Source organism: Pristis pectinata, chromosome 7 (genome assembly GCF_009764475.1).
Source record: "Pristis pectinata isolate sPriPec2 chromosome 7, sPriPec2.1.pri, whole genome shotgun sequence".
Lineage (NCBI taxonomy): Eukaryota > Metazoa > Chordata > Chondrichthyes > Rhinopristiformes > Pristidae > Pristis > Pristis pectinata.
In genome coordinates, this window is record NC_067411.1 from 816,790 (window position 1) to 843,389 (window position 26,600).

At 42.6% G+C, this 26,600-nt stretch overlaps 1 protein-coding gene across 1 annotated transcript in view; it reads left to right on the forward strand.

The window, feature by feature from the left end:
• LOC127572471 (nipped-B-like protein) overlaps positions 1 to 26,600 on the forward strand; it is a 469,472-nt gene that overhangs the window by 328,158 nt on the left and 114,714 nt on the right. Inside the window, exons 20-24 of the mRNA XM_052019793.1 lie at positions 1,763 to 1,852; positions 11,715 to 11,935; positions 12,495 to 12,597; positions 19,950 to 20,048; positions 20,834 to 20,980. Of these exons, the coding sequence (XP_051875753.1) occupies positions 1,763 to 1,852; positions 11,715 to 11,935; positions 12,495 to 12,597; positions 19,950 to 20,048; positions 20,834 to 20,980 (660 nt within the window). The remainder of the gene's footprint in view (positions 1 to 1,762; positions 1,853 to 11,714; positions 11,936 to 12,494; positions 12,598 to 19,949; positions 20,049 to 20,833; positions 20,981 to 26,600) is intronic.

Genomic DNA, 26,600 nt, shown 5'->3' on the forward strand with positions numbered 1-26,600 from the left:
CCATCCGGACCCAGAGACTTTCCAGAATGTAAAGATCGCACAGCCTCGGCGATTTCCTCGTATGTGATAGATTGATCCAACTGTTTTCCATTTTCAGTGGAAAGTGTAGGAACACATAATTGGTCAAAGAAATTATCCATTACAGTATTATCTTTGGGAAAATTAGAACTGTAAAGTTTAGAATAGAATTCTTTAAAAGTATCATTTATTTCTAAAAGATCAGTTGTCCTCTCGCCATTGGCTTTCGAAATTTCTTTAATTTGCCACCTAGCTCTGGAACTTTTTAATTGGTTAGCCAGTAATTTACCTGTTTTATCTCCATGAATATAAAATTGACTTTTATCTTTTAAAAGTTGACTTTCAATTGGATAAGTTAAAAGAAGAGCATATTTAGTTTTAATTTCAACTCGCCTTTTATATAAAACCGGATCAGGATTCAAAGCATATTTTTGATCTAATAGTTTCAATTGATCAACTAGATCAGCTCTTTCTCTATCAGCTTTTTTTTCCTAATGCTTGCCGTATAAGAAATAATTTGACCTCTAATAAAGGCTTTGAAAGTATCCCAAATGGTAAGACTAGAAATCTCTTCCGACGAATTTTCTTTAAAAAAAAGAGTAATTTGTTTCTCCATAAATTGGAAAAAATTTTTATCACATAACAAGGTTAGGTTAAAACGCCAAAATCTATTTGTCTGAGACAGGAGCATGATCTGAAAGAGCAATTTCTTTATAATCACAGGATCAAATTGATGAAATCATTTGGTTATCAATAAAAAAAGTAGTCAATCCTGGAATATGTATGGTGAACATGAGAGAAAAAGGAATATTCCTTATCCTCTGGATGCAAAAAACGCCAGGCGTCAATAACCCCAGTTTTCATTAAAAACAATTGAAGAAATAAAGCTGATTTATTAGGAACTGCTAATTTAGTAGATGACTTATATAATTTGGGATCTAACCAGAGATTAAAATCTCCTCCAAAGACCAAAGAATAAAAGTTCATGTCTGGTAGAAATGACAAAAATCGTTCAAAGATCCTGGGTCATCTGTATTTGGAGTATAAATATTAGCCAATACCACTGGTCTATTATTTATTTTCCCTGATATTATAATGAAACGGCCATTAGTATCAGTTATGACCTTATGTTGATCAAATGAAACGGTCCTATCTATAAGAATTGAAACCCCTCTAGACTTAGCTTGAAAAGAAGAATGAAATTGGAGCCCATTCCATCGATTTAAAAAAACGTGAAATATCACAATTGCGAATGTGAGTTTCTTGTAGAAAGATAATAGAGGCTTTAAGTTTTTTAATATAGGCAAAAATCTTTTCTTGCTTTAAAGGATGATTTAAACCTTTCACGTTAAAACTAAGTAAATTAATAACTCGATCCATTATAATATTATTTAAATGTAGGTAAAAAAGAATGATGAGCAAACCATTGAAAAATACCGGTAAAAAGTACTACAGTAGAACTACAGATAAAGTAACCAGGCAGCAGATTTGGCTGACAGCCTAGAACAGCTTCCCAAGAAAACCCCCCACCCCCCATACATATTCCAAAAATCTGAGGACAGACTGATGAAAAGGGCAGAAACATGGTGGGATAAACGTCCTTGTATTTTTGCTACCGTTCTCAATGAATATTATTTCCAAGCTTTGCATCACCTGCAGACTGAACCTCTATGTGATCATAATGGATGACCCTCTTGTGTGAGTGTATCAGTCTAAGTATTTGCTAATGGTTTAAATCCTACAGGTTTCAGGGATTGAGGACGAAGTTCAGCAGCTACAGAAGGCATTGCTGGATTACCTAGATGAGAATACCGAGACTGACCCCTCACTAATGGTAAGTGAAATCTAGCTGCTCAAAATAAAATTGAATTTAGAACAGACATGTTTTCCTAGGGGCTTCAAAAGATGAGAGGAAGAGTTTTGAAAAGACTCTTAGGGGTAAGTTTTTTTTACACAGTGTGATATCTAAATTGCACACCAGAAGAAATGGTGGAAACAAGATACAATCACTACGATAAAAAGTCATTTAGGCAGTCACTAAATAGGCAAGGCATAGAAGGCAAGATATGGACCTAATGTGGGCAAATGAGATTGGTGTAGATAGGCAAAAAGGTCTTCATGGACGTGGCAGGCCAAAGGGCCTGTTTCCGTGCTGTACAACTCAATGACATGACTTTCTACTCTTCATGCTATAGTGTCTTTGAACTTTGTATGATTCTCATCTTTAGCCATTCTTATCCATTCTGGTCTGCTCTACCCAGATTTCTGTGGTTTCTGCCCTGAAGTACAATTTGCCACACACGTGTACATAGAACAGCGCAGGAGCAAGCCCTTCAATGTCTCTGCTGATCATGATGCCAATCCAAGTTAATCTCATCTGGCTGCACATTGTCAATATCCCTCCATTCCCTGTGTACATATGCGTGTATAAGTGCCTCTTAAACATTTTTATCATCTCTGCTTCCACCACTTCCACTGGCAGTGCGTTCCAAGCACCTACCACTCTCTCTATGAAAAAGAACTTGCGTGGTAAACCCCTCTTAAACTTTTCCCTCTGTCTTCTATGGCCAAGCCAATTTTGAATCCAATCTACCAAGTCTTAATGGATCCCATGTGCTTTAATCTTCTGGATCAGCCTACCATGAGAGACCTTGTCAAAAGCTTTCCTAAACTCCATGTAGACAACATCCATTGCCCTACTCTCTTCAGTCATCTTCATCACTTCCTCAAAAAACTTAATCATTTGTAAGATGTGACCTCCCTTCACAAAGCCATGCTGACTATCCCTAATAAGTCCATACTTTTCAAGATGCGAGTAGATCCTATTCCTAAGAATCTTCTCCAATAATTCCACTACCACTGATATAAGGCTCACCAGCCTATAAATTCATGTTTTGTCTCTACTGCCCTTCTTAAACAGTGGAACAACAATGGCTATTCTGCAATCTTCTGAGACTTTGCCTGTGACTGAATAGAATACAATGATCTCTGTCAAGGCCCCAGAAATTTCCTCTCTTGCCTCTTTCGCATTCCATTAAGCCCTGGGGATTTAGCCACCTTAATGCTCTCAAGAGACCCAACATTTGTGTTTTATCTCCTCCTCCTCGATATCAACACATGCCCTAAAATATCGGCATACTCCTCCCTCACCTCGCTCTCCTCAATGTCTTTCTCCTTGGTGAATACTGATTCAAAGTACTTGTTTAGCACCTCGCCCATTTTGTCTGGCTCCAGCCTCTCCCTAGTTGGTATTGGTATTGGTTTATTATTGTCACTTGTACCAAGGTACAGTGAAAAGCTTGCCTTACAAACCGATCGTGCAGGTCAATTCATTACACAGTGCAGTTACATTGAGTTAGTACAAAGTGCGTTGATGTAGTACAGGTAAAAACAGTAACACTACAGAGTAAAGTGTCACAGCTACAGAGAAAGTGCAGTGCAATAAGGTGCAAGGTCACAACAAGGTAGATCATGAGGTCATAGTCCATCTCATTGTATAAGGGAACCATTCAATAGTCTTATCACAGTGGGGTAGGAGCTGTCCTTAAGTGTGGTGGTACGTGCCCTCAGGCACCTGTATCTACCCGATGGAAGAGGAGAGAAGAGAGAATGTCCCGGGTGGGTGGGGTCTTTGATTATGCTGGCTGCTACATCAAGACAACGAGAAGTAAAGACAGAGTCCAAGGAGGGGAGGCTGGTGTCCATGATGCGCTGGGCTGTGTCCACAGCTCTCTGCAGCAGCTTGCGGTCCTGGGCAGAACAGTTGCCGTACCAAGCCGTGATACATCCAGATAGGATGCTTTCTATGGGGCATCGGTAAAAGTTGGTGCGAGTCAAAGGGGACGAACCAAATTTCTTTAGCTAATTTAGCAAATTTAGTTATCTTGTGTATAATGTATATAGAACTTAGAACATTACAGCACAGTACAGGCCCTTCGGCCCATGATATTGTGCCGACATTTTATCCTGCTCTACTATCTATCTAACCCTTCCCTCCCACATAGCCCTCCATTTCTTTATAATTCATGTGGCTATCTAAGAGTCTCTTAAATATCCCTAATGTATCTGCCCCCACAACCTCAGCCGGCAGTGCGTTCCACGCACCCACCACTCTCTGTGTTAAAATAAACTTAACTCTGACATCACCCTTATATCTTCCTTCAATCACCTTAAAATTATGTCCCCTCATGTTAGCCATTGTCGCCCTGGGAAAAAGTCTCTGACTGTCCACTCGATCTATGCCTCTCATCATCTTGTACACCTCTTTCAAGTCACCTCTCCTCCCCCTTCTCTCCAAAGAGAAAAGCCCTAGCTCGCTCAACCTGTCCTCATAAGACATGCTCTCCAATCTAGTCAGCATCCTGGTAAATCTCCTCTGCACCCTCTCTAAAGCTTCCACATCCTTCCTATAATGAGGCGACCAGAACTGAACACAATATTCTAAGTGTGGTCTAACCAGAGTTCTGTAGAGCTGCAACGTCACCTCGCAGCTCTTGAACTCAATACCCTGACTAATAAAGACCAACACACCATACGCCTTCTTAACAACCCTATCAACCTGCGTGGCAACCTTGAAGGATGTATGGACGTGGACCCAAGATCCCTCTGTTCCTCCACACTGCGAAGAGTCTTGCCATTAATGTTGTATTCTGCCTTCAAATTCGATCTCCCGAAGTGTATCATTTCACACTTTTCCGGGTATATGTAAAATGTCTTGGGATTCTCTCTAATCCTACTCCCCAAAGACATTTCATGGCCCCTTTTTAGACTATCTGATTCCCTGTTTAAGTTCTTTCCTGCTTCATTTATATTCCTCAAAGGTCCTGTCAGATTTCAACTTCCTAGAGCTTACCTATGCTTCCTTTTTGTTTTCACATAAGTTTATCATCCGAGTTCCCAGTCCTTGCCATTTTTGTCATTCTTCCTCACAGGAACATGTTAGTCTTGTATTCTGATCAGCTGACCTTTAAGTGACACCCACATGTCAATCCTAACATCTGTTACGGATAATACAAGGAATTCCGGAACTACTTGTCACCTTCTTCTCTGTCTGGCCGCTACTTGTTCCCTTCCTGCCTGTGAAGTCTTTACCTATAGTGTGACCACTTCACTGAACATGTTATCCACATACATCTCAGCATTACAGACATTCCACAGCAAATCCATAGCTCCAGCTCCATAATGCGGTAACCAAAATCTGTATCTGGATCCACCTCCTGCACGTGTGATCACCATGGACGTTGGAAGTGTCCCTAACTTCCCACATTGTGCAGGAGAAGCTTTCACAGTGTAAGCTGCTCTGCAAAGAACACACAAGAGCACAAGAAAATAGGAGCAAGAATCGGCCACTTGGCCCCTCAAACCTTCCCTCTCATTTAATAAGGTTGTGGCTAACGTATGCTGGCCTCAAGTCCTTTTCTGTGCCAGTTCCCCAAAACCCTCAACTCCTCAATCTTCCAAATGTTTATCTACCTCCGCCTTAAATATATCTAATGATCTTGCTTCTACCACCCTGGTGCAGAGAATTCCAGAGATTCACTACTTCCTGAGAGTGACCAGCCCCCTATTTTGTAGCTATGTCCCCTTGTTCATGAGTCTCCCATTAGTGTAAGCATCTCAACTTCTACCCTGTCAGGTCCCTTCAGGATCTTGTATGTTTGAATAAGGTCACCTGTCATTCTTCTGAATTCCAATACAGACTCAAACTGTCTAGCCTCTCTTCTCATCTTAGGGATTTGCCTGGTGAATCTCCTTTGGACTGCTTCTAATGTTACTATATCCTCTTTTAGGTATGGGGACCAAAACTGTGCACAGTACTCCAGGTGTGGGCTCACTAACACCATGCATAGGTGCAACAAAACCTCCCTATTCTTAATCTCCAAACCCTTTACAATAAAGACAAGCATGGTGTGTGCCTTCTTAACTATCTGTTGGACCCACCTGCTAATTTCTTGTGATTCATGCATCAGAACACCTAGATCCCTCTGAACATCACTCATTTGCAGTCTTTCTGTTTAGATAATAATTCACCTTTCAATTTCTCTTACTGAACAGTGTGACCTCATACTTCCTACATTAAACTCCATTTGCCAGGTTTCCACCCAATCATTCAGTCTGTTTATATCCTGTTGCAGAATCACAATGTCCTCATCGCAACGTGTTCTTCACCTATTTTTATATCATTGGCAAACTTGCAAACTTTACATGTTGGTCACTCCTCCTGGTCATTAATGTAAATAGTAGACAATTGAAGAGCCCTGAACCGATCTCTGGGGTATTCCACTAGTTACATCCCTCCAGCCTGAAAAAGACGCATTTATTCCAACTTTTTTTTTAAACTGTGTGACATCAGATTTTAATCCATACTAACACACTTTCCTCTAATAATTTTGTCTCTTGATTTATGCACTAGCCTCTTATGTGATGCTTTGTCAAATGCCTTGTGGAAATCTAAATCTACATCTACAGGTTCCCTTCTATCAACTCTCCTGTCACATCCTCAAAAAATTCAAGTAGATTTGTCAAACCTTCCATAAAACCATGTTGACTAGGTTTGTTATAATCAGCTATCCTAAATATATACATGGACTTCAGTAATGCATTCGACAAGGTCCCGCATGATAGGCTCATCCAGAAAATTAGGACGCATGGGATCCACAGTGATTTGACTGATTGGATCCAAAATTGGTTTGCCCATATAAGACAGGGTAGTGGTGGATGGGTCTTAATCCGGATGGAGGTTTGTGACAAGTCGTGTTCTGCAGGGATCTGTAGTGGGACCTCTGATGTTTGTCATATTATATATAGATATATAAATAAATAAATGATTTAGACAAAAATGTGGTAGGGTGTGTGAGTAAGTTTGCAGACAACAAAGATCGGTGGCGTTGTGGATTGCATAGAAGATTACCAAGGGATATAGTGGGATAAAGATCAGTTGCAGATATGGGCAGAGATGAGACAAATTTATTCTGGCCAAATGTGAGGTGCTGCACTTTGGGACATCCAACATAAAGGGAGAGTTCACAGTTAATGGCAAGATCATTAATAGCATTGATGTACAGAGGGTTCTTGGGGTCCAGGTACATGTCTCCTGAAAAATTTGAATTTGAGAAGAGGGGAGGTGAATACAGGACTTGAAGGTGTTATATTTGAATGCACGCAGTATACAAAACAAGGTAGATAAGCTTATAGCACAGTTAGAAATTGGCAGGTACGATTTAGTGGGAATCACAGAGTCATGGCTGAAAGAAGATCACAGCTGGGAGCTGAACATCCAAGGATATACATCCTATCGAAAAGACAGGCAAGTGGATAGAGGGGGAGGGGTGGCTCTGTTGGTTAAAAAAAAATGAAATCAAATCCTTAGCAAGGAGTGATCAGAAGATTTAGAATCCTTGTGGGTAGATTTAAGAAACTGCAAGGTTAAAAAGACCCTGGTGGGAGTTATATACAGGACTCTGAATAGTAACCAGGATGTGAAGTACAAATTACAACAGGAGATCGAAAAAGCATGTAAGAAAGGTGATGTTACAATGGTCATGGGGGACTTCAATATGCAGGTAGACTGGGAAAATCAGGTTGGCTCTGGATCCCAAGAGAAGGAATTTGTAGAATGCCTACGAAATGGCTTATAGAGCAGCTTGTGGTTGAGTCCACTAGGGAAAAGGCAATTCTGGGTTTGGTGTGTGATGAACCAGATTTGATCAGGAAACTTAAGGTAGAAGAACCCTTAGGAGGCAGTGATCATAATATGATAGAATTCACCCTGCAGTTTGAGAGAGAGAAGGTAAAATCGGATATATCGGTGTTACAGTTTTACTTAACTGCAGAGGCATGAGAGAGAAACTGGCCAAAGCTGATGGGAAGGGACCCCAGCAGGGATGACAGTAGAGCAGCAATGGCAGGAGTTTCTGGGAGTAATTCGGAAGATTCAGGATCCGTTCATCCCAAAGAAGAAGAAGCATTCTAAAGGGAGGATGAGGCAACCATGGCTGACAAGGGAAGTCAAAGACAGCATAAAAGCAAAAGAGAGGGCATGCAATATTATAAAAATTAGCGGGATGCTGGAGGATTGGGAAACTTTTATAAACCAACAGAAGGCAACTAAAAAAGCAATAAGGGGAGAAAAGATGAAATATGAATGTAAACTAGCCAATAATATAAAAGAGGATATCAGAAGTTTTTTAAGATATAAAAAGAGTAAAAGAGAGGCAAGAGTGGACATTGGACTGCTGGAGAAGTAGTAATGGGGAACAAAGAAATGGCAGACAAACTGAATACGTATTTTGCGTCAGTCTTCACTCTGAAAGACACCAGCAACATGCCAGAAATTCAGGAGAGTTAAGGGGGCAAAAGTGAATGTTGTAGCTATTAACAAGGAGAAGGTGCTTGGGAAGCTGAAAGGTCTGAAGGTAGATGTATCGCCTGGACCGGATGGACTACACCCCAGGGTTTAAGAGCAAATGGTCTTGGGAGTCCTAGTGCAGGACTCCCTAAAGATTAACTTGCAGGTTGAGTCGATAGTAAGGAAGACAAATGGAAGGATGTGGAAACTTTAGAGAGGATGCAGAGGAGATTTCCCAGAATGTTGCCTGGATTGGAGAGCATGTCTTATGAGGATAGGTTGAGTGATCTAGGGCTTTTCTCTTTGGAGAGAAGGAGGATGAGAGGTGACTTGATAGAGGTGTACAAGATGATAAGAGGCATTGATTGAGTGGACTGCCAGAGACTTTTTCCCAGGGCAACAACAGCTAACACGTGGGGACATAATTTTAAGGTGATTGGAAGAAGGTATAACGGGGATGTCAGGGGTAAGTTTTTTTTACACAGAGAGTGGTGGGTGTGTGGAACGCACTGCCTGCAGAGGTTGTGGGGGCAAATACACTAGGGACATTCAAGAGACACTTGAATGATAGAAAAATAGGGGGCTATGTAGGAGGGAACGGTTAGATAGATCTTAGAGCAGGATAAAATGTCAGCACAACATTGTGGGCCAAGGGCCTGTAATGTGTTCTATAAAAGCAAGGATGTAATACTTAGGCTTTATAAGGTGTTGGTCAGACAACAATTTGGAGTATTGTGAGCAGTTTTGGGCCCCATATCTAAGGAGGGATGTGCTGGCATTGGAGAGGTTTACAAGAATGATCCCGGGGATGAAAGGGTTAACATATGAGGAGCGTTTGATGGCTCTGGGCCTGTACTTACTGGAGTTTAGAAGAATGAGGGGGGGATCCCATTGAAGCCTACCAAATATTGAAAGGCCTGGATACAGTGGATGTGGAAAGGATGTTTCCAGTAGTGGGAGAGTCTAGGACCAGAGAGCACAGCCTCAAAATAAATGGACATCCCTTTAGAACTGAGGTGAGGAGGAATTTCTTTAGCCGGAGGGTGGTGAATCTGTGGAATTCATTGCTACAGGCAGCTGTGGAGGCTAAGTCATTAGGTTTATTGAAAGCAGAGGTTGATAAGTTCTTGATTAGTAAGGGCGTCAAAGGTTACGGGGAGAAGGCAGGAGAATGGGGTTGAGAGGGAAAAATAAATTGGGTATGATAGGATAGTGGAGCAGACTTGATGGGCTGAATAGCTTAATTCTGCTGCCATGTTTTATGGTCTAAGTCACCGCACAGATTGATAGCATGGTAAAGAAGGCGTATGGCATGCTTGCCTTCATTAGTTGAGGCACTGAGTTCTAAAGCTCAGAAGTTATGTTACAGCTTTATAAAACCCTGGTTAGCCCACAAATAGAATATTGTGTTCAGTTCTGGTCACCTCATTACAGGAAGGATGTGGAGGCTTTGGAGAGGATGCAGAGGAGGTTTACCAGGATACTACCTGGTTTGGAGGACATGTCGTATGAGGAGAGGTTGGATAAGCTGGGGCAGTTTTCTCCAGAGCAGCAGAGGCTGCGGGGAGATTTGGTAGGTTTATGAAATTATGCAAGGCATAGCTAGAGTAGACAGCCAGTATTTTTTTCCCTGGGTTTGAAATGTTTAGTACTAGAGGGCACGTATTTAAGGTGAGAGGAGGAAAATACAAAGAACCACTTTGTATAGAACCATAGAACACTACAGCACAGAAAGCAGGCCATTCAGCCCTTCTAGTCTATGCCAAAACGTTACTCCACTAGTCCCGTTTACCTGCACCCAGTCCATAACCCTCCTGACCTCTCCCATCCATGTATCTATCCAATTTATTCTTAAAACTTAAAAGTGAGCCCGCATTTACTACATCAGATGGCAGCCCGTTCCACACTCCCACCACTCTTTGAGTGAAGAAGTTCCCTCTAATGTTCCCCCTTAACCTTTCCCCTTTCACCCTACAGCCATGTCCTCTCGTACTTATCTCTCCTAATCTAGGTGGAAAGAGCCTACTCACATTAACTCTGTCTATACCCCTCATAATTTTGTAAGGGGATGTGCAAGACAAGTTTTTCACACACACACTGTTGGGGCATGGAAATGCACTGCCAGGGGTGGTGGTGGAGGCAGATAGCATAGGAATTTTTGAGAAGCTCTTTGATAGGCACATGGAAATGCAGAGAAGGGATGGATATGGTCAATCTGCGGAGAAAAGGGATTAGATTAATTAGGAGTCATTGGTTTAATTAATTCAGCACAGTGCCGTGGGCCAAAGGGCCTATCTTGCTGTACTGTTCTATGTTCTATTGGTTATTTCCTCTTTGATTATTGACTCCAGCAGTTTGCCAACAATAGATATTACACTAACTGGCCTGTAGTTCCCTGCCTTCAATCTTCCTTTTTGACAAGGGAGTCACTTTGGCTGCTCTCCAATCTTCTGGTACCCCCTCTGAGTTTAGCAAGTTGTAAAAAAAAATTCAAACAATGGTTCCACTATCTCTTTAGCCATTTCCTTTAAAACCCTTAGGATCCCAGCAATTTGTTTGCTTTTAGCCCTATGAGTTCCTCCAATGTTTTCCTTTGTGATTGTGATTTTTTTTCAAGTTCCTCCACGTTATTTGAAAGTAGCTCATCAGTTACCTTGGGGATATTTGCAGTGTCCTCCACGGTGAAGACTGATGCAAAAAAAATTGATTTAACGTATCTGCCACTTTTTTCCTGTTATTAATTCACCAGCCTCATTCTCCAGAGGTTCCATTCGAACCCTAGTAGCCTTCTTCCTATTTACACATCCATAGAGCCTCTTACTGTTTGCTTTGATACTACATACAAGTTTTCTCTCAAAATCAGTTTAATCCCTTATGAGCTTTTTCATTTTAGTGCAATAGTAAGATAAGATATCTTTATTAGTCACATGTACATCGAAACACACAGTGAAATGCATGTTTTTGCGTCGAGTGTTCTGGGGGCAGCCCGCAAGTGTTGCCACGCTTCTGGCGCCAATGTAGCATGACCACAACTTCCTAACCAGTATGTCTTAGGAATGTGGGAGGAAACTGGAGCACTCAGAGGAAACCCACACAGATACAGGGAAAACGTACAAACTCCTTACAGACAGCAAACGGAATTGAACCCAGGTTGCTGGCACTGTAATAGCGTTACGCTAACCACTACACTACTGTGCCTGCCCTAGTGCTAATTGCATGGACTTTATTCCACTCTTAATACTCCTACCCAGAATCTCAGGATCTTCTCTATATTTTTGTTTAAGCTACTAAACTGTGATTGTATCAGTGATCCTGCAATAAGTGTGTGTGTGTGTGTCTGTGTTTTAAGTTTGCTAGGAAATTTTACATTGCACAATGGTTCCGTGACACTACAATGGAGACAGAAAAAGCAATGAAGTCACAGAATCAGAAGGATGATGACTCCTCAGATGGGACACAGCATGCCAAGGAGCTTGAATCCACAGGAGAGATTATGCAAAGGGCAGAAAAACGCAAGAAGTTCCTTCGCTCTGTCATCAAAACTGCCCCAACTCAATTTAGCACCCTGAGGTAAAGTACATCGAGAGCTATATGGTTGGGAGCATTTTATTGTCAGGTACAGGACGATCCATTTGTGAAGTACTTTCTCCAGGGTATGTGAATTGGTGCTTCTCATTCTTTCTTTGGTGCAGGCTTAAGCAGTAGTGAGAATCAGAATTTCTGATGGGTGGTAATTAGTGGCAGTGTTGTGATTCTGCTTGTGCACACACTTCTTGCAGCAGATGCAATACAATATACTGCACAGAAAATATGTCTGGCCAAGCTCCTACATTCAAATACTGTAAACTAATGATTTAATGATCTCTAACCTGAAAATGCCTTTAGTGCCTTTCTACTATTAATGTATTACGGTGGAGGTTTAAAACTACTTTCTAGCAGTCTCCAAATGTGTGTACATTGCAAACCTGCATATTGAAGTTCTACCTCATAAGTCAGTGAAATAATCAGCCAAGTGGTTAACTTTAAGCTTTTTAACAAATCACTCTTGGGGACAGCTACAGTAGTGCTGACCACCGTAAACCAACCCACCCCCGTGCCTTGTCTGACTAGTTTCCTTTTACATCCACAGAATGAACTCTGCTAATGTGGACTATGAGGATGCCTGTCTGATTGTCCGATACTTGGCCTCTATGAGGCCGTTTGCACAGAGCTTTGATATTTATTTGACGCAGGTAGGTGTTACTTTATACTATTTGCAAAAGAAAAACCATGATTGATACCAGTTGAGAAAAGGTTTTGACAAAACAAAATACTTGTTACTGAAGCCATTTGATTCTTGGAGTTAGTAACAAAGTATATAGCTTGATTGCTGTGAGTGGGGACAGGTAGTGTCCATTTTGGACCGTGATGTGGACTGTGGAAAGAGATAGCCTTTTCCTCTATTCCCCAAAGCCAATATACATCACAGAGTGGAGTTAGTATTCTGGTTTTATACATGGAAATCATTTCCCTGCCCATTTTACTTATACATTTAGGATGCCTATTTAATTGATGGGCACTGCTGTCACTCCAGAGCAGTCATCCATATAAACTCTACTCCAGACTTCATCATGTAAATTCACTTTATTTCAGTGCAGTAAGTGTTGCATTTTAGGTATTAGCAATTTTCAACTGAGACATTGAATTAAATTTGGATGACTTCTGCAGGTGTATGTAAAAGATGCAACAGTGCTAAAGGCAAAGGAGGTGTGAATTCTGTTTAACTCCAAGCATCACATTTTTTTTATTGCTATTAAGGAAGCTGTATGGGGAAGTTTAATGAAAATAGTGAACTAAAAATAAATTCATGAATACTCAGTTATGTCTAATGATGTCGCGATATACCAGGATATTGCCTGGATTAGAGAGTATTAGCTGAATGGAATTGTTTATTATTGTCACTTTTACCAACATACAGTGAAAAACTTGTCTTGCATACATACTATTTATACAGATCAATTCACTACACAGTGCATTGAGGTAGTACAAGGTAAAACAATACAGAAAGCTGAGTGAAGCATCACAGCTATGGAGAAATTGCAATGCAGGTAGACAATAGGGTGCAAGGTCATAACGAGGTAGATTGTGAGGTCGAGTCCATTTTATCATACTGGGGAGCTGTTCAATAGTCTTATAACGGTGGGATAGAAGCTGTCCTTGAGCCTGGTGGTACCTGCCTTCAGGCTTTTGTATCTTCTGCCTGATGGAAGAGGGGAGAAGAGAGAACATCTGGAGTGGGTGGGGTCTTTGATTATGCTGGCCATTCTCTGCCTCTTAAATGCCACTATCATATATGTCTTCATCACCACCCCTGGCAATGCATTCCAGGCACCCACCACTCTCTGTTTAAAAAAAAGCCTTACCCCACACATCTTTGAACTTACCCCCCCACCCCCCCACCCCCCCAAACCTTAAATACATGTCCTCTAGTATTCGACCATGGGAAAAAGATACTGACTGTCTACCCTATCTATGCCTCTCAGAATCTTATGAACTTCTATCAGGTCTTCCCTCAGTCTCTGCTGCTCCAGAGAAAGCAACCCAACTTTGTCCAACTTTTCCTTACAGCATGTGCCCTCTAGTCCAGGCAGCATCCTGGTAAACCTCTTCTGCGCCTTCTCCAAAGCCTCGACATCCTTCCTGTAATAGGGTGATCAGAATTAAATGCAATACTCCAGATGCAGCCTACTAGAGTTTTATAAATCTACAACATAACTTCTGGACTCCTGAACTCATTCTCTCAACTAATAGAGGCAAGCATGCCATACACCTTCCTTACCATCCTATCAACGTGCGCAGCCACCTTCAGGGAGCTATGGACTTGGGACCCCAAGATCCTTCCGTACATCAACACTGTTAAGGGTCCTGCCTTTACATTTGATCTCCCAAAGTGCAACACCTCACACTTGGTGAATTAAACTCCATCTGTCATTTCTCCACCTATATCTGCAACTGATATCCCACTGAACCCTTTGGCAATCTTCTACACTTTCCACAATGCCACCAGTCTTTGTATTGTCTGTGAATTTACCAACCCACCTATCAATATTTTCATCCAAGTCATTTGTATATATCACAAACGGCAGAGGTTCCAATACGGATCCCTGCGGAATACCACTAGTCATGGACCTCCTGCCCCATCAACTCACTACCCTCTGTCTTCTATGGTCAAGCCAATTCTGAATCCATACACCCAAGTGTGGATTGGAAGTGTGGGAGTCCAAGTCAATATGTGGAAAGTTAAAATCACCTACTATTACAACTTTCTGTTTCTTACATCGGTCTGCTGTCTCACTACAGATTTGTTCCTCCAATTCTCTCTGACTATTGGACAGTCTATAATACAACCCTATTAGTGTGGCCACACCTTTCCCGTTCCTCAGCTCCACCCATATGGCCTCTGTAGACGAGCTCTCCGGGCCATTCTGTCTACACACAGCTGTGATATTTTCCCTGACTAGTAATGCCACTCCTCCCCCTTTCATCCCTCCCCCTCTATCACGTCTGAAACAACGGAACCCCAGAACATTAAGTTGCCAGTCCTGCCCCTCCTGCAACCAATTAGTCTCACTAATAGCAATAATATCATAATCCCACATGCCAATCCACGCCCTAAGATCATCTGCCTTACCTACAATACTCCTACATTGAAATAGATGCACCTAAGAACGTTTATATCACGTACAAGCCTTTGATATCTGTCTATACCTGCAGTCCTCGCATGACCTTTTCCCTCCTCCACCTCACTATCTGCTCTAACACTCTGGTTCCCCTCCCCCTGCAGATCTAGTTTAACCCCCCCGGAGCAGCAATAGCAAACCTACCCGCAAGGATGTTAGTCCCCCTCCAGTTCAGGTGCAAACCATCCCGTCGGAACAGGTACCACCTTCCCTGGAACAAAGTCCAATTGTCTGGAAACATGAAGCCCTCCCTCCTGCACCAATTCCTTAGCCACATATTTAGCTGCATTATCCTCCTATTTCTAGCCTCACTGGCACGTGACACGGGTAGCAATCCTGAGATTGCAACCTTGGAGGTCCTGATCTTCAACTTTGCACCTAATTCTCTAAACTCACTTTGCAGGACTTCCTCCTCCTTCCTATCCACGTCATTGGTCCCTACATGGACTACGACATCTGGCTGCTCACCCTCCTGAGAATATCAAGAACTCAATCTGAGATATCACGGACCCTGGCACCAGGGAGGCAACAGACCATCCGGGATTCTCGATCTCTCCCACAGAACCTCCTATCTGTCCCCCTAACTATCGAATCCCGTATCACTACTGCTCTCCTCTTTTATAGAACCATAGAACAATACAGCAAAATACAGGCCCTTTGGCCCACCATGTTGTGCCGACCTTCAAACCTCTCCTAAGACTACCTAACCCCTTCCTCCCACATATCCCTCTTATCTTAAATTCCTCCATATGCTTATCTAACAATCTCTTGAACTTGACCAACGTATCAGCCTCCACCACAACCCCAGGCAGCGCATTCCATGGACCAACCACTCTCTGGATGAAAACCTCCCTTTCTGAGCTGAGGGTCCAGTTTCGGTGCCAGAGACGTGACCACTACAGCTTGTCCCTGGTAGGTCATCCCCACCAGCAGTATCCAAAACGGTATGCTTATTGTTGATGGGAACTGCCACAGGGGTGCTCTGCTCTTTCTGTCTGTACCCCTTCCCCCTGCTGACACTCACCCAGCTACCTGCCTCCTGACTTTTAGGGGTGACTATCTCCCTGAAACTCCTGTCTATTTCTGCCTCTGCCTCACGAATGATCCAAAGTTCATCCAGCTCCAGTTCCCTAACTCGGTTTGTCAGGAGCTGCAGCTGGATGCACCTTTTGCAGGTGTAGTTATCAGGGACAAGTGTGCTATCCCTGACTTCCCACATACTGCATACGGAGCACACGACTGCCCTAACTGCTGCCTTCATTACCTAGTCGTAAGTTAATTAAATTAATTAAAGGAACTTACCTGGCCTTACCTCACTGGGAGCAAGCTCGTCCTCAGCCTCTGCTCGTGGAAACCTCTCGAGCCAAAGCCTCAAAGCTCCACTCCTACCCTGAGCCACTCACACACTGGCCACTCTGCTTCAGTTACTCCTCCTTGTATTTGTCCCTGCCAATTATCTCAAGTACTCACTCCCACAAACCAATCAACACTCTGTTTTAAATACTCAGCCCCTACCTGTTAGAGACCCACTGCTCCAATGGCTCCCGGGCTGATCCTGTGGCTTGGAATTTGTCAAATGTGTTCCAGAAAATTTTCTAAATCAATATATAGAGGTACCAATGAGAGAGGATGCAGTACTTAATCCCCTATTAGGGAACCAGACAGGTCAGGTGACAGAAGTATGTGTAGGTGAGCATTTTGGGTCCAGTGACCATAATGTCATTAGTTTCAAGTTAATTATGGATAGGGATAGGTCTGGTCCTTGAGTTGAGGTTCTAAATTGGAGGAAGGCCAATTTTGTGGAAATGAGAAAGGATCTAGGAAGAGTGGATTGGGATAAGTTGTTTTCAGGCAAGGATGTGTTCAGTAAGTGGAAGGCCTTCAAAGGTGAAATTTTGAGAGTGCAGAGTTTGCATGTTCCTACCAGGATTAAAGGCAAAGTTAACAAGCATAGGGAACCTTGGTTTTCATGGGTTATTGGCGATCTGGTTAAGAAAAAGAGAGAGATGGATGGCAGGTATAGGCAACTAGGAACAAATGAGGTACTTGAAGAGTATAGAAAATGTAAGAAAATACTAAAGGAAATCAGGAAGGCAAAAAGAAGACATGAGGTTGCTTTGGCAGATAATGTGAAGGTAAACCCAAAGGGTTTCCACAAGTATATTAAGATTAAAAGGATAGTGAGGGAGAAAATTGGTCCCCTAGAAGATCAGAGTTGTTGTCTGTGTGTGGAGCCTCAGGAGATGGGGGAGATCTTAAACAGTTTTTTTGCATCAGTATTTACTCAGGAAACTGGCATAGTGTAATTGGAAGGAAAGGAAACAAACAGTAGTGTCATGGAACATATAGAAATTAAAGAGGACGTAGATAAATCCCCCGGGCCTGACAAGATATTTCCTCGGACATTGAGAGAGACTAGTGTAGAAATTGCAGAGCCCCTGGCAGATATATTTAAAATGTCCTTAGCCACGGGTGCGGTGCTGGAGGACTGGGGGGTAGCTCATGTTGTTCTGTTGTTTAAAAAGGGCTCTAAAAGTAAACCGGATAATTACAGGCCAGTGAGCCTGACATCAGTAGTGGGTAAATTATTGGAAGGTGTTCTGAGAGATCGGATCTACAAGTATTTGGACAGCCAAGGGCTGATTAAGGATAGCCAGCATAGCTTTGTGCATGGTAGATCGTGTTTAATGAATCTTGTAGAGTTTTTCAAGGAGGTTACCAAGAAAGTAGATGAAAGAAAGGCTGTGGATGTTGTCTACATGGACTTTAGTAAGGCCTTTGACAATGTCCCAAATGGGAGGTTAGTTCAGAAGGTTCAGACACTAGGTATCCATGGAGAGGTTGTAAACTGGATTCGAAGTTGGCTGTGTGGGAGAAGACAGAGAGTGGTAGTGGATGATTGTTTCTCCGACTTGGAGGCCTGCGACTAGTGGTGTGCCTCAGGGATCTGTGCTGGGACCATTATTGTTTGTTATCTATATCAGTGATCCAGATGATAATGTGGTAAATTGGATCAGTAAGTTTGCTGATGACACTAAGATTGAAGGCGTTGTGGACAGCGAGGAAGGCTTTCAAAGCTTGCAGAGGGATCTGGATCAACTGGAAAAATGGTCCAGAAAATGGCAGATGGAATTTAATGCAGACAAATGTGAGGTGTTGCATTTTGGAAGGACAAATCAAAGTAGGACATACACAGTAAACAGTAGGGCACTGAGGAGTGCGGAGGAACAAAGGGATCTGGGAGTTCAGATACGTAATTCTCTGAAAGTGGCGTCACAGGTAGACAGGGTTGTAAAGAAGGCTTTTGGCATCCTGGCATTCATAAATCAAAGTATTGAGTATAGGAAGGAGATCAGTAAGATTGAAAGAGTGCAGAGAAGATTTACTAGAATGTTGCCGGGTCTTCAAGAGTTGAATTACAGGGAAAGATTGAACAGGTTAGGACTTTATTCCTTGGACCATAGAAGAATGAGGGGAGATTTGATAGAGGTTTACAACATTATGAGGAGTACAGACAGAGTTGATGCAAGTAGGCTCTTTGCACCTAGATTAGGAGAGATGAGTATGAGAGGACATGGCTTGAGGGTGAAAGGGGAAAGGTTTAGGGGGAACTTCTTCACAAAGAGTGGTGGTAGTATGGAACGGGCTGCTATCTGATGTAAATGCGGGCTCACTCTTAAGCTTTAAGAATAAATTGAATAGATACATGGACGGGAGAGGTCTGGAGGGTTATGGACTGGGTGCAGGTAAATGGGACTAGCGGAATAAAGTGTCAGCACAGACTAGAAGGGCCGAATGGCCTGTTTTCTGTGCTGTAGTGTTCAATGGTTCTAAGTTACCATGGATCCCGTGCATCTTAATCTTTTGGATGAGGCTATCGTGAGGATCTTGTCAAACGCCTTACTAAAATTCATGTACAGAACATCCACAGCTCTACTTTCATCAATCACCTTTGCCACCTCTTCGAAAAGTTAGTAAGACATGTCTTGCCCCACACGAAGCCATGCTGACTGTCCCTAATTAGGCCATGGTTCTCCAACTGCTCATAAATCCTATCTGTAAGAATCCTCTCCAATAGCTTCCTAACTACTGATGTGAGACTCACCAGTCTGTGGTTTCCAGGATCATCCTTATTTTCCTTCTTGATCAAAGGAATGACATTAGCTACTTGCCAGTCCTCTGGGACCTCGACTGTGGCTAGCAATAACACAAAGATCTTGGTCAAGGTCCCAGCAATCTGTTGCCTGTCTCGGTAACCTGGGGTATATTCCATCAGGCCCTGGGGACACCCACTTTAATGTTCTTCAAGAGACCCAATGCTACTCCTTTCTTTATCTCAAAATGCCCTACCATATTGATATGTTCTACACTGATCTCACTATCTTCCACATCCTTCTTCTTGGTAAATACTGACTCAAAGTACTATACTCATTTAGGACCATGCTCACGTGCTCTGCCTCCAAGGAAATTTTCCCTTCTTTATCCTTGAGTTGCTCTTGATGTATGTATAGAATGCCTTAGGGTTTTTTTATATAAAAATTATTTAAAGATGAATACAGAGAGCAAACTCTCCAAATTTGTGAATGATGCCAAGCTTGGTAACATGGTAAATACTTAGAAAGATAATAACAGATTACAAGAAGACATTAAATTGACTGACAGAATGGGCAGCCAAATGGCAGATGGAATTTGATACAGAGATGTGCGAAAGATACGTTTTGGCAGAAAGAATCTGGAGACTGTGTACACTAATTATTACATTTATAACAGAGATGCACCAGAGTGAGGCCTTATTGAAGGAAATGCCTCTGGGCTTCTGAAATTTTCTTATGCTGTGTATTGGATGTGATGTTTTCCATTTCCAGATTCTACGTGTTCTAGGAGAAAGTGCGATTGCTGTACGAACAAAGGCCATGAAATGTCTGTCTGAGGTAGTTGCAGTGGATCCCAGCATACTTGCAAGGGTAATAATTTATTTCTTTTGTGCTTTCCTTTGTTTCCCTCTGTAGAAATGTGTTTACACATCACCTTCAGGGCCCAGTTTGCTGTCTGTTAAATCAAATTCAAAGCAAGCCTTTCATTATGCAATCCAGGAAATTTTATAGCTGCTTGCTGGAATTGAGAAGGGGTCTCTTGAGAGTTCCTGGTGTCAGAGGTTTCCATGGGTCAGAGAGCTGTCATGAAGTAAATGCTGTGTCTGATTTTCTTGCTTGAACTTGAATTCTATTATGGAGTCGTATTGAGTTATACCACATAGAAACAGGCCATTCGGCCACCTGACACCAACTAGTATGCACCCATCCATATTAATCCCATCTCCCATCTCCCAGGCCATAGCCTTCTATGCCTGAGCAATTCAAGTGCTCATCTAAACACCTGTTAAATGCTGTTTAAACTCTGCTTCCACCACTCTCCAGCATGCACTCCAGGTACTTACCACTCTCTGGGTGAAAATAGACCATACCATTCATGGTCTATGCCCTCGCCTCATTATTGCTCCCAAAATGCATCAACTCACATTTGTCAGGATTAAACTCTATCTGCCATTTCTCAGCTCATATTACCAACACATCGACCACCCTCCATACTGTCAACAACCCCATAAATCTTAGTGTCATCTGTGGACTTGCTGATAATGCCATGTACATTCACATGTAAATCATTCACGTATTTTACAAACAATTATGTTACATTGTTTGTTCTTGGTACTTCGCTGCTGAACCTTACAGCTATTGACTTTTATTTACAGTTGGACATGCAACGCGGGGTCCATGGGCGCCTGATGGACAACTCCACAAGTGTTCGTGAAGCAGCTGTGGAGTTACTTGGTCGCTTTGTGCTGAGTCGACCTCAGCTTACAGAGCAGTATTACGACATGTTGATCGAGAGGATACTGGTACGTCCATTTCTTGACGGTACAGAAGGCCCAGTCTAACCCAATTAAGATGGGCGGTCAATGTCATGAATTAGGCAGGGCAGCTGAATAGGCTGAGAGCACTTGGGTTATGTGAAGTTAGAAACATAGAAACGTAGATAAACTATAGCACAATTCAGGCCCTTCAGCCCACAAAGCTGTGCCGAACATGTCCCTACCCTAGAAGTTACTAGGCTTACCCATAGCCCTCTATTTTTCTCAGCTCCATGTTACTGATCCAGCAGTCTCTTTAAAAACCCTATCGTATCTGCCTCCACCACCGTTGCCAGCAGCCCATTCCACGCACTCACCACTCTGAGTAAAAAAACTTACCCCTGACATCTCCTCTATACCTACTCCCCAGCACCTTAAACCTGTGTCCTCTTGTGGCCACCATTTCAGCCCTGGGGAAAAGCCTCTGACTATCTACCCAATCAATACCTCTCATCATCTTGTATACCTCTATCAGGTTCCCCCTCATCCTCCGTCGCTCCAAGGAGAAAAGGCCAAGTTCCCTCAATCTGTTTTCATAAGGCATGCTCTGCATTCCAGGCAGCATCCTTGCAAATCTCCTCTGCACCCTTTCTATGGCTTCCACATCCTTCCTGTACTGAGGCAACCAGAACTGAGCACAGTACTCCAAGTGGAGTCTGGCCAGGGACCTATATAGCTACAACAATACCTCTCGGCTCCTAAATTCAGTTCCCCGATTGATGAAGGACAATACACCATATGCCGCCTTAACCACAGAGTTAACCTGCACAGCCGCTTTCAGCGTCCTATGGACTCGGACCCCAAGATCCCTCTGATCCTCCACACTGCCAAGAGTCCTACCATTAAGACTATATTCTGCCATCATATTTGACCTACCAAAATGAACCACTTCACACTTATCTGGGTTGAACTGCATCTGCCACTTCTCAGCCCAACTTTGCATCCTATCTATGTCCCTCTGTAACCTCTGACAGCCCTCCAAACTATCCACAACACCCCCAACCTTCGTGTCATCCGCACACTTACTAACCCACCCCTCCACTTCCTCATCCAGATTGTTTATAAAAATCACAAAGAGCAAGGGTCCCAGTACAGATCCCTGAGGTACACCACTGGTCACCGACCTCCATGCAGAATACGACCCTTCAACAACCACTCATTGCCTACTGTGGGCCAGCCAGTTCTGGATCCACACTGCAGTGTCCCCTTGGATCCCATACCTCCTTACTTTCTCAATAAGCCTTGCATGGGGTACCTTATCAAATGCTTTGCTGAAATCCATATACACTACATCTACTGCTCTCCCTTCATTGTTGTGTTTAGTCACATCCTCAAAAAATTCAATCAGGCTCATAAGGCAGGACCTGCCCTTGACAAAGCCATGCTGACTGTTCCTAATCATATTATACCTCTCCAAATGTTCATAAATTCTGCCTCTCAGGACCTTCTCCATTAGCTTACCAACCACTGAGGTAAGACTCAGTGGTCTATAATTCCCTGGGTTATCCCTACTCCCTTTCTTGAATAAGGGAACAACATCCGCAACCCTCCAATCTTCCGGAACCTCTCCCGTCTCCATCGACGATGCAAAGATCATCGTCAGAAGCTCCGCAATCTCTTCCCTTGCCTCCCACAGCAGCCTGGGGTACATCTCATCCAGTCCCGGCTACTTATCCAACTTGATGCTTTCCAAAAGTTTCAGCACCTCGTCTTTCCTGATATCTACATGCTCAAGCTTTTCAGCCCACTGCAAGTCCCTACTACAATCCCCTAGATCTTTTTCCATGGTGAATACTGACGTAAAGTATTCATTAAGTACCTCCGCCATTTCTTCCGGATCCATACACACTTTCCCACAGCTGCACTTGATAGGCCCTATCCTTTCACGTCTTATCCTCTTGCTCTTCACATACTTGTAGAATGCCTTGGGGTTTTCCTTAATTCTGCCCCGCCAAGGCCTTCTCATGCCCCCTTCTGGCTCTCCTAATCTCCTTCTTAAGCTCATTCCTATTAGCCTTATACTCTTCCAGATCTCTAACATTACCTAGCTCTCTGTACCTTTTGTAAGCTTTTCTTTTCCTTTTGACTAGATTTATTATAGCCTTTGTACACCATGGTTCCTGTATGCTCTCGTGACTCCCCTGTCTCATTGGAACATGCCTATGCAGAACTCCACACAAATATCCCCTGAATATCTGCAACATTTCTTCCGTACTTTTCCCTGAGAACATCTGTTCCCAATTTAATCTTCCAATTTCCTGCCTGAGAGCCTCATAATTCACTTTACTCCAAGTAAACGCCTTTCTAGTCTGTCTGTTCCTATCTCTCTCCAGTGCTAACGTAAAGGAGATAGAATTATGATCACTATCACCAAAATGTTTACCCGCTGAGAGATCTGACATCTCACCAGGTTCATTTCCCAATACCAAATCAAGCACAGCCTCTCCTCTTGTAGTCCTATCTACATATTGTGTCAAGAATCCTTCCTGAACACACTTAACAAACTCCTCCCATTTAAACCCCTGCTGACCCTGCCTGTTTTAGAACAGAAAAATTAGCACAAGGAGGCAGTTCAGAGACTTTCGAAAATATCCAGTGATTGTAGAAATGATCCAAGTTCTCAGCAGATCATTCAGCACCTGTTGGTTACTGTTCCAGAGAGAATCTTTTGCTTGACATCTCTTCACCCATGCAGACCAGTGTATTCTCAGCACTTGCAGGATATTTTGTTTTAATCTTGAACTTCTGCAACTAAAGTGTCCTTTCAGAAAGTGACAGTGTATGAAGTTGTGTCTTTCTGTCTTGAGAACTGATGATATTTTACAAGCATATTGTGAATTTAGAATTATAGAAATTTTAGCAGAGCAGGAGACCATTCAGCCCACTGTGTAATGCTGAGCAGGAGTGGACTTTATGTTAATCCCACTCAGTTGAAAATTTCATTGCTGGCAATACTTTTGCCTCCAGGACAGACTGGGTAAATCTGCATTTTTGCAGCCAAGAGGCTGCGAACTGCAGTAATGCACTCTGTTTTGCTTTCCATACTTGTGGAACAATGTATTGTAAAGCTGACCGTATTGCATTATATATAGCAATGTGAAAGTATATAAGTTCAACCTTTGTGTTAATTGTCCCCAGTTCTCGTTTACACTCAGACTTCATTGTTCATAGTAGTCGTAGAATTTTGCAGCACAAAACTTTAGTCCATCGTGCTGTGTTAAATCTCTGAGTTAGCACTGCCTTTAGTTCCAGTGAATCTGTTAGCTCTAAGGCTGCACTCTGAAATCTACATTCTATTTCTCTCATAGCAAGTTAATGGACAGAGCTGCCAGCTCAGGTCTTTTAGGATATCTTGTCTCAATGTTTGTGGCTGATGCCAAAAGCGAAGAAGCTATGTAACCAGTGGACCAGAAGCTAAATATTTTTAACTCATGTCTTCTCTCACCTTCCCTGAGGGTTGGAAGAACAGAAGGATAATAATCATGAAATAGTTACCAAGCATAATAAATTAAGAGGAGGTGAGGTGATTTTTGAATATTTTGAATGAATACGTGAGAATAAACTTGGTTCCCATGGCAGAGAAATCACCAATCTGAAGTTAGTCACAGAGATGCAGCACAGAAACAAGCTCTTCAGCCCATCAACCACCTATTTCAGCTAATTCTACATTAATCCCTTTTATTTTATTCTCCATTTCCATCAATTCCTTCTGTGCTTCCCCCCCCCCCCCCCCCCCCCCCCCCCCCCAAATTCTACCATTCACCTACATACCAGGGGCAATTTACAGTGGCCAATTAACCTACCAACACACACATTAGGTTCTTGACCTGAGTGTTTCCAGCATTTTCTATTTTAATTTTAGATTTCTACAGTTTTTTTTAAACTCCCTCATGATATGATTATCTCTGCAATTACTCAACATGAAATCAGCCTCACAAGTGATGCCTACATCAGGGACCTGTAAATAATTCTCTGAATTTTTGCCTCTGCATCATTAACTCATGGTATCGTTGAACAAAATTTCTTAAAACCTTTTACAAAGCTCCACTAAATTTTCCTTTCACTTTCCCTGCTCTAAAGAAAACAATTCCTGCTTCTCCTGTTTCTTTATATAATTGAAGCTATTGGATTATGATGATTGGTAAAAGAATTAGTGGAGATATTAAATTTTCTTTTACACAAGAAGTTATAAGATGGATTGCAGTGTCTAGATAGTATATTATGGTTAAGATGCAAGAGATGCAAGGCGTGCTGGCATACTAGAAGATCCATAATTGGCTTGGTGATTGGAGGCAGAGGGTGGTGCTGAAAATTTGGAACAAGTAGTGTACTGCAGTGATCAGTGCTGGAACCTTTGTTGTTTGTAATATGTTTAAATGACTTGAATATGACAATATGGCTGGGCTGATGTTTACTGACAACACAAAAATCGGTGGTGTCATAGCAAAAAAAGGTTGTCTAAGGATACAGCGGGACATGGATCAGCTGGAAAGTTGGGCCGAGCGGTGACAGATCGAATTTAATCCAGACAAGTGCGAGGTAATGCACTTGGAAAGTCAAATTCTAGTAGGACATGTAGAGTAAGTGGCAGGGACCTGAGGAACATTGATATACAAGGGGGCCTTGAGCTGCAAATCCATAGCTCACTGAAAATGGCAACACAGGTGGATAGGGTAGTGAAGAAGGCATTTCGTATCCTTGCTTTCATAGGCTGAGGCATTGAGTGTAAAAGTTGGGTTGTCAGGTTGCAGTCATACAAAACATTGGTTAGGCTGCACTTGGAGGCAGGGAATGGAGGGATATAGACCATGTATAGACAGGTGGGATTAGTTCTAATTGGCATCATGGTCAGCACAAACATCGTGGGCTGAAGGGCCTGTTCCTCTGCTGTTCTGTCCTATGTTCTGTGAGTATTGTGTACAGTTCTGGTCACCACGCAAGAAGGATGTGGTAGCAATAGAGAGAGTGAGAGAAGATTCACCAGAATGTTTCCTGGAATAGAGGGCTGTAGTTAAAGAACATAGAACAGTACAGCACAGAACAGGCCCTTCAGCCCACAATGTTGTGCCGACATAGCTAATCCCTCCTACCTGTAGAATGTCCATATCCTTCTATATTACTCTCATTCATGTGCCCATCCAAGCCCCTCTTAAAAGCCCCCAATGATTTTGCCTCCACCACCCTATCAGGCAACGCATTCCAGGCATCCACCACTCTCTGAGTAAAAAACATACCCCTCACGTCTGTTCTGAACCTACCCACTCTCGCCTTAAATAAGGAGAGATTGGACAGGTTGGGTTTGTTCTCACTGGAACATAGAAGGCTGAGGGTGACTTTATAGAGATTTACAAATTATGAGGTGAATGGGTAGGATAGGTAGTCAGTCTTTTTCCCAGACAGTTGAGTCTAGAAATAGAGAGCCTAGGTTTAAGATGAGAGGAAGAAATTTAAAGGAGATTTGATGGGTAAGTTTTTCTCACAGAGGTTGGTGAATATCTGGAACTAGCTTCCAGTGAAACTGATGGAGGCGGATACAATTACAACATTTAAAAGACATTTGGACAAATACTTAGATAGGAAAGGTTTAGAGGGATACAGGTCTACTGCA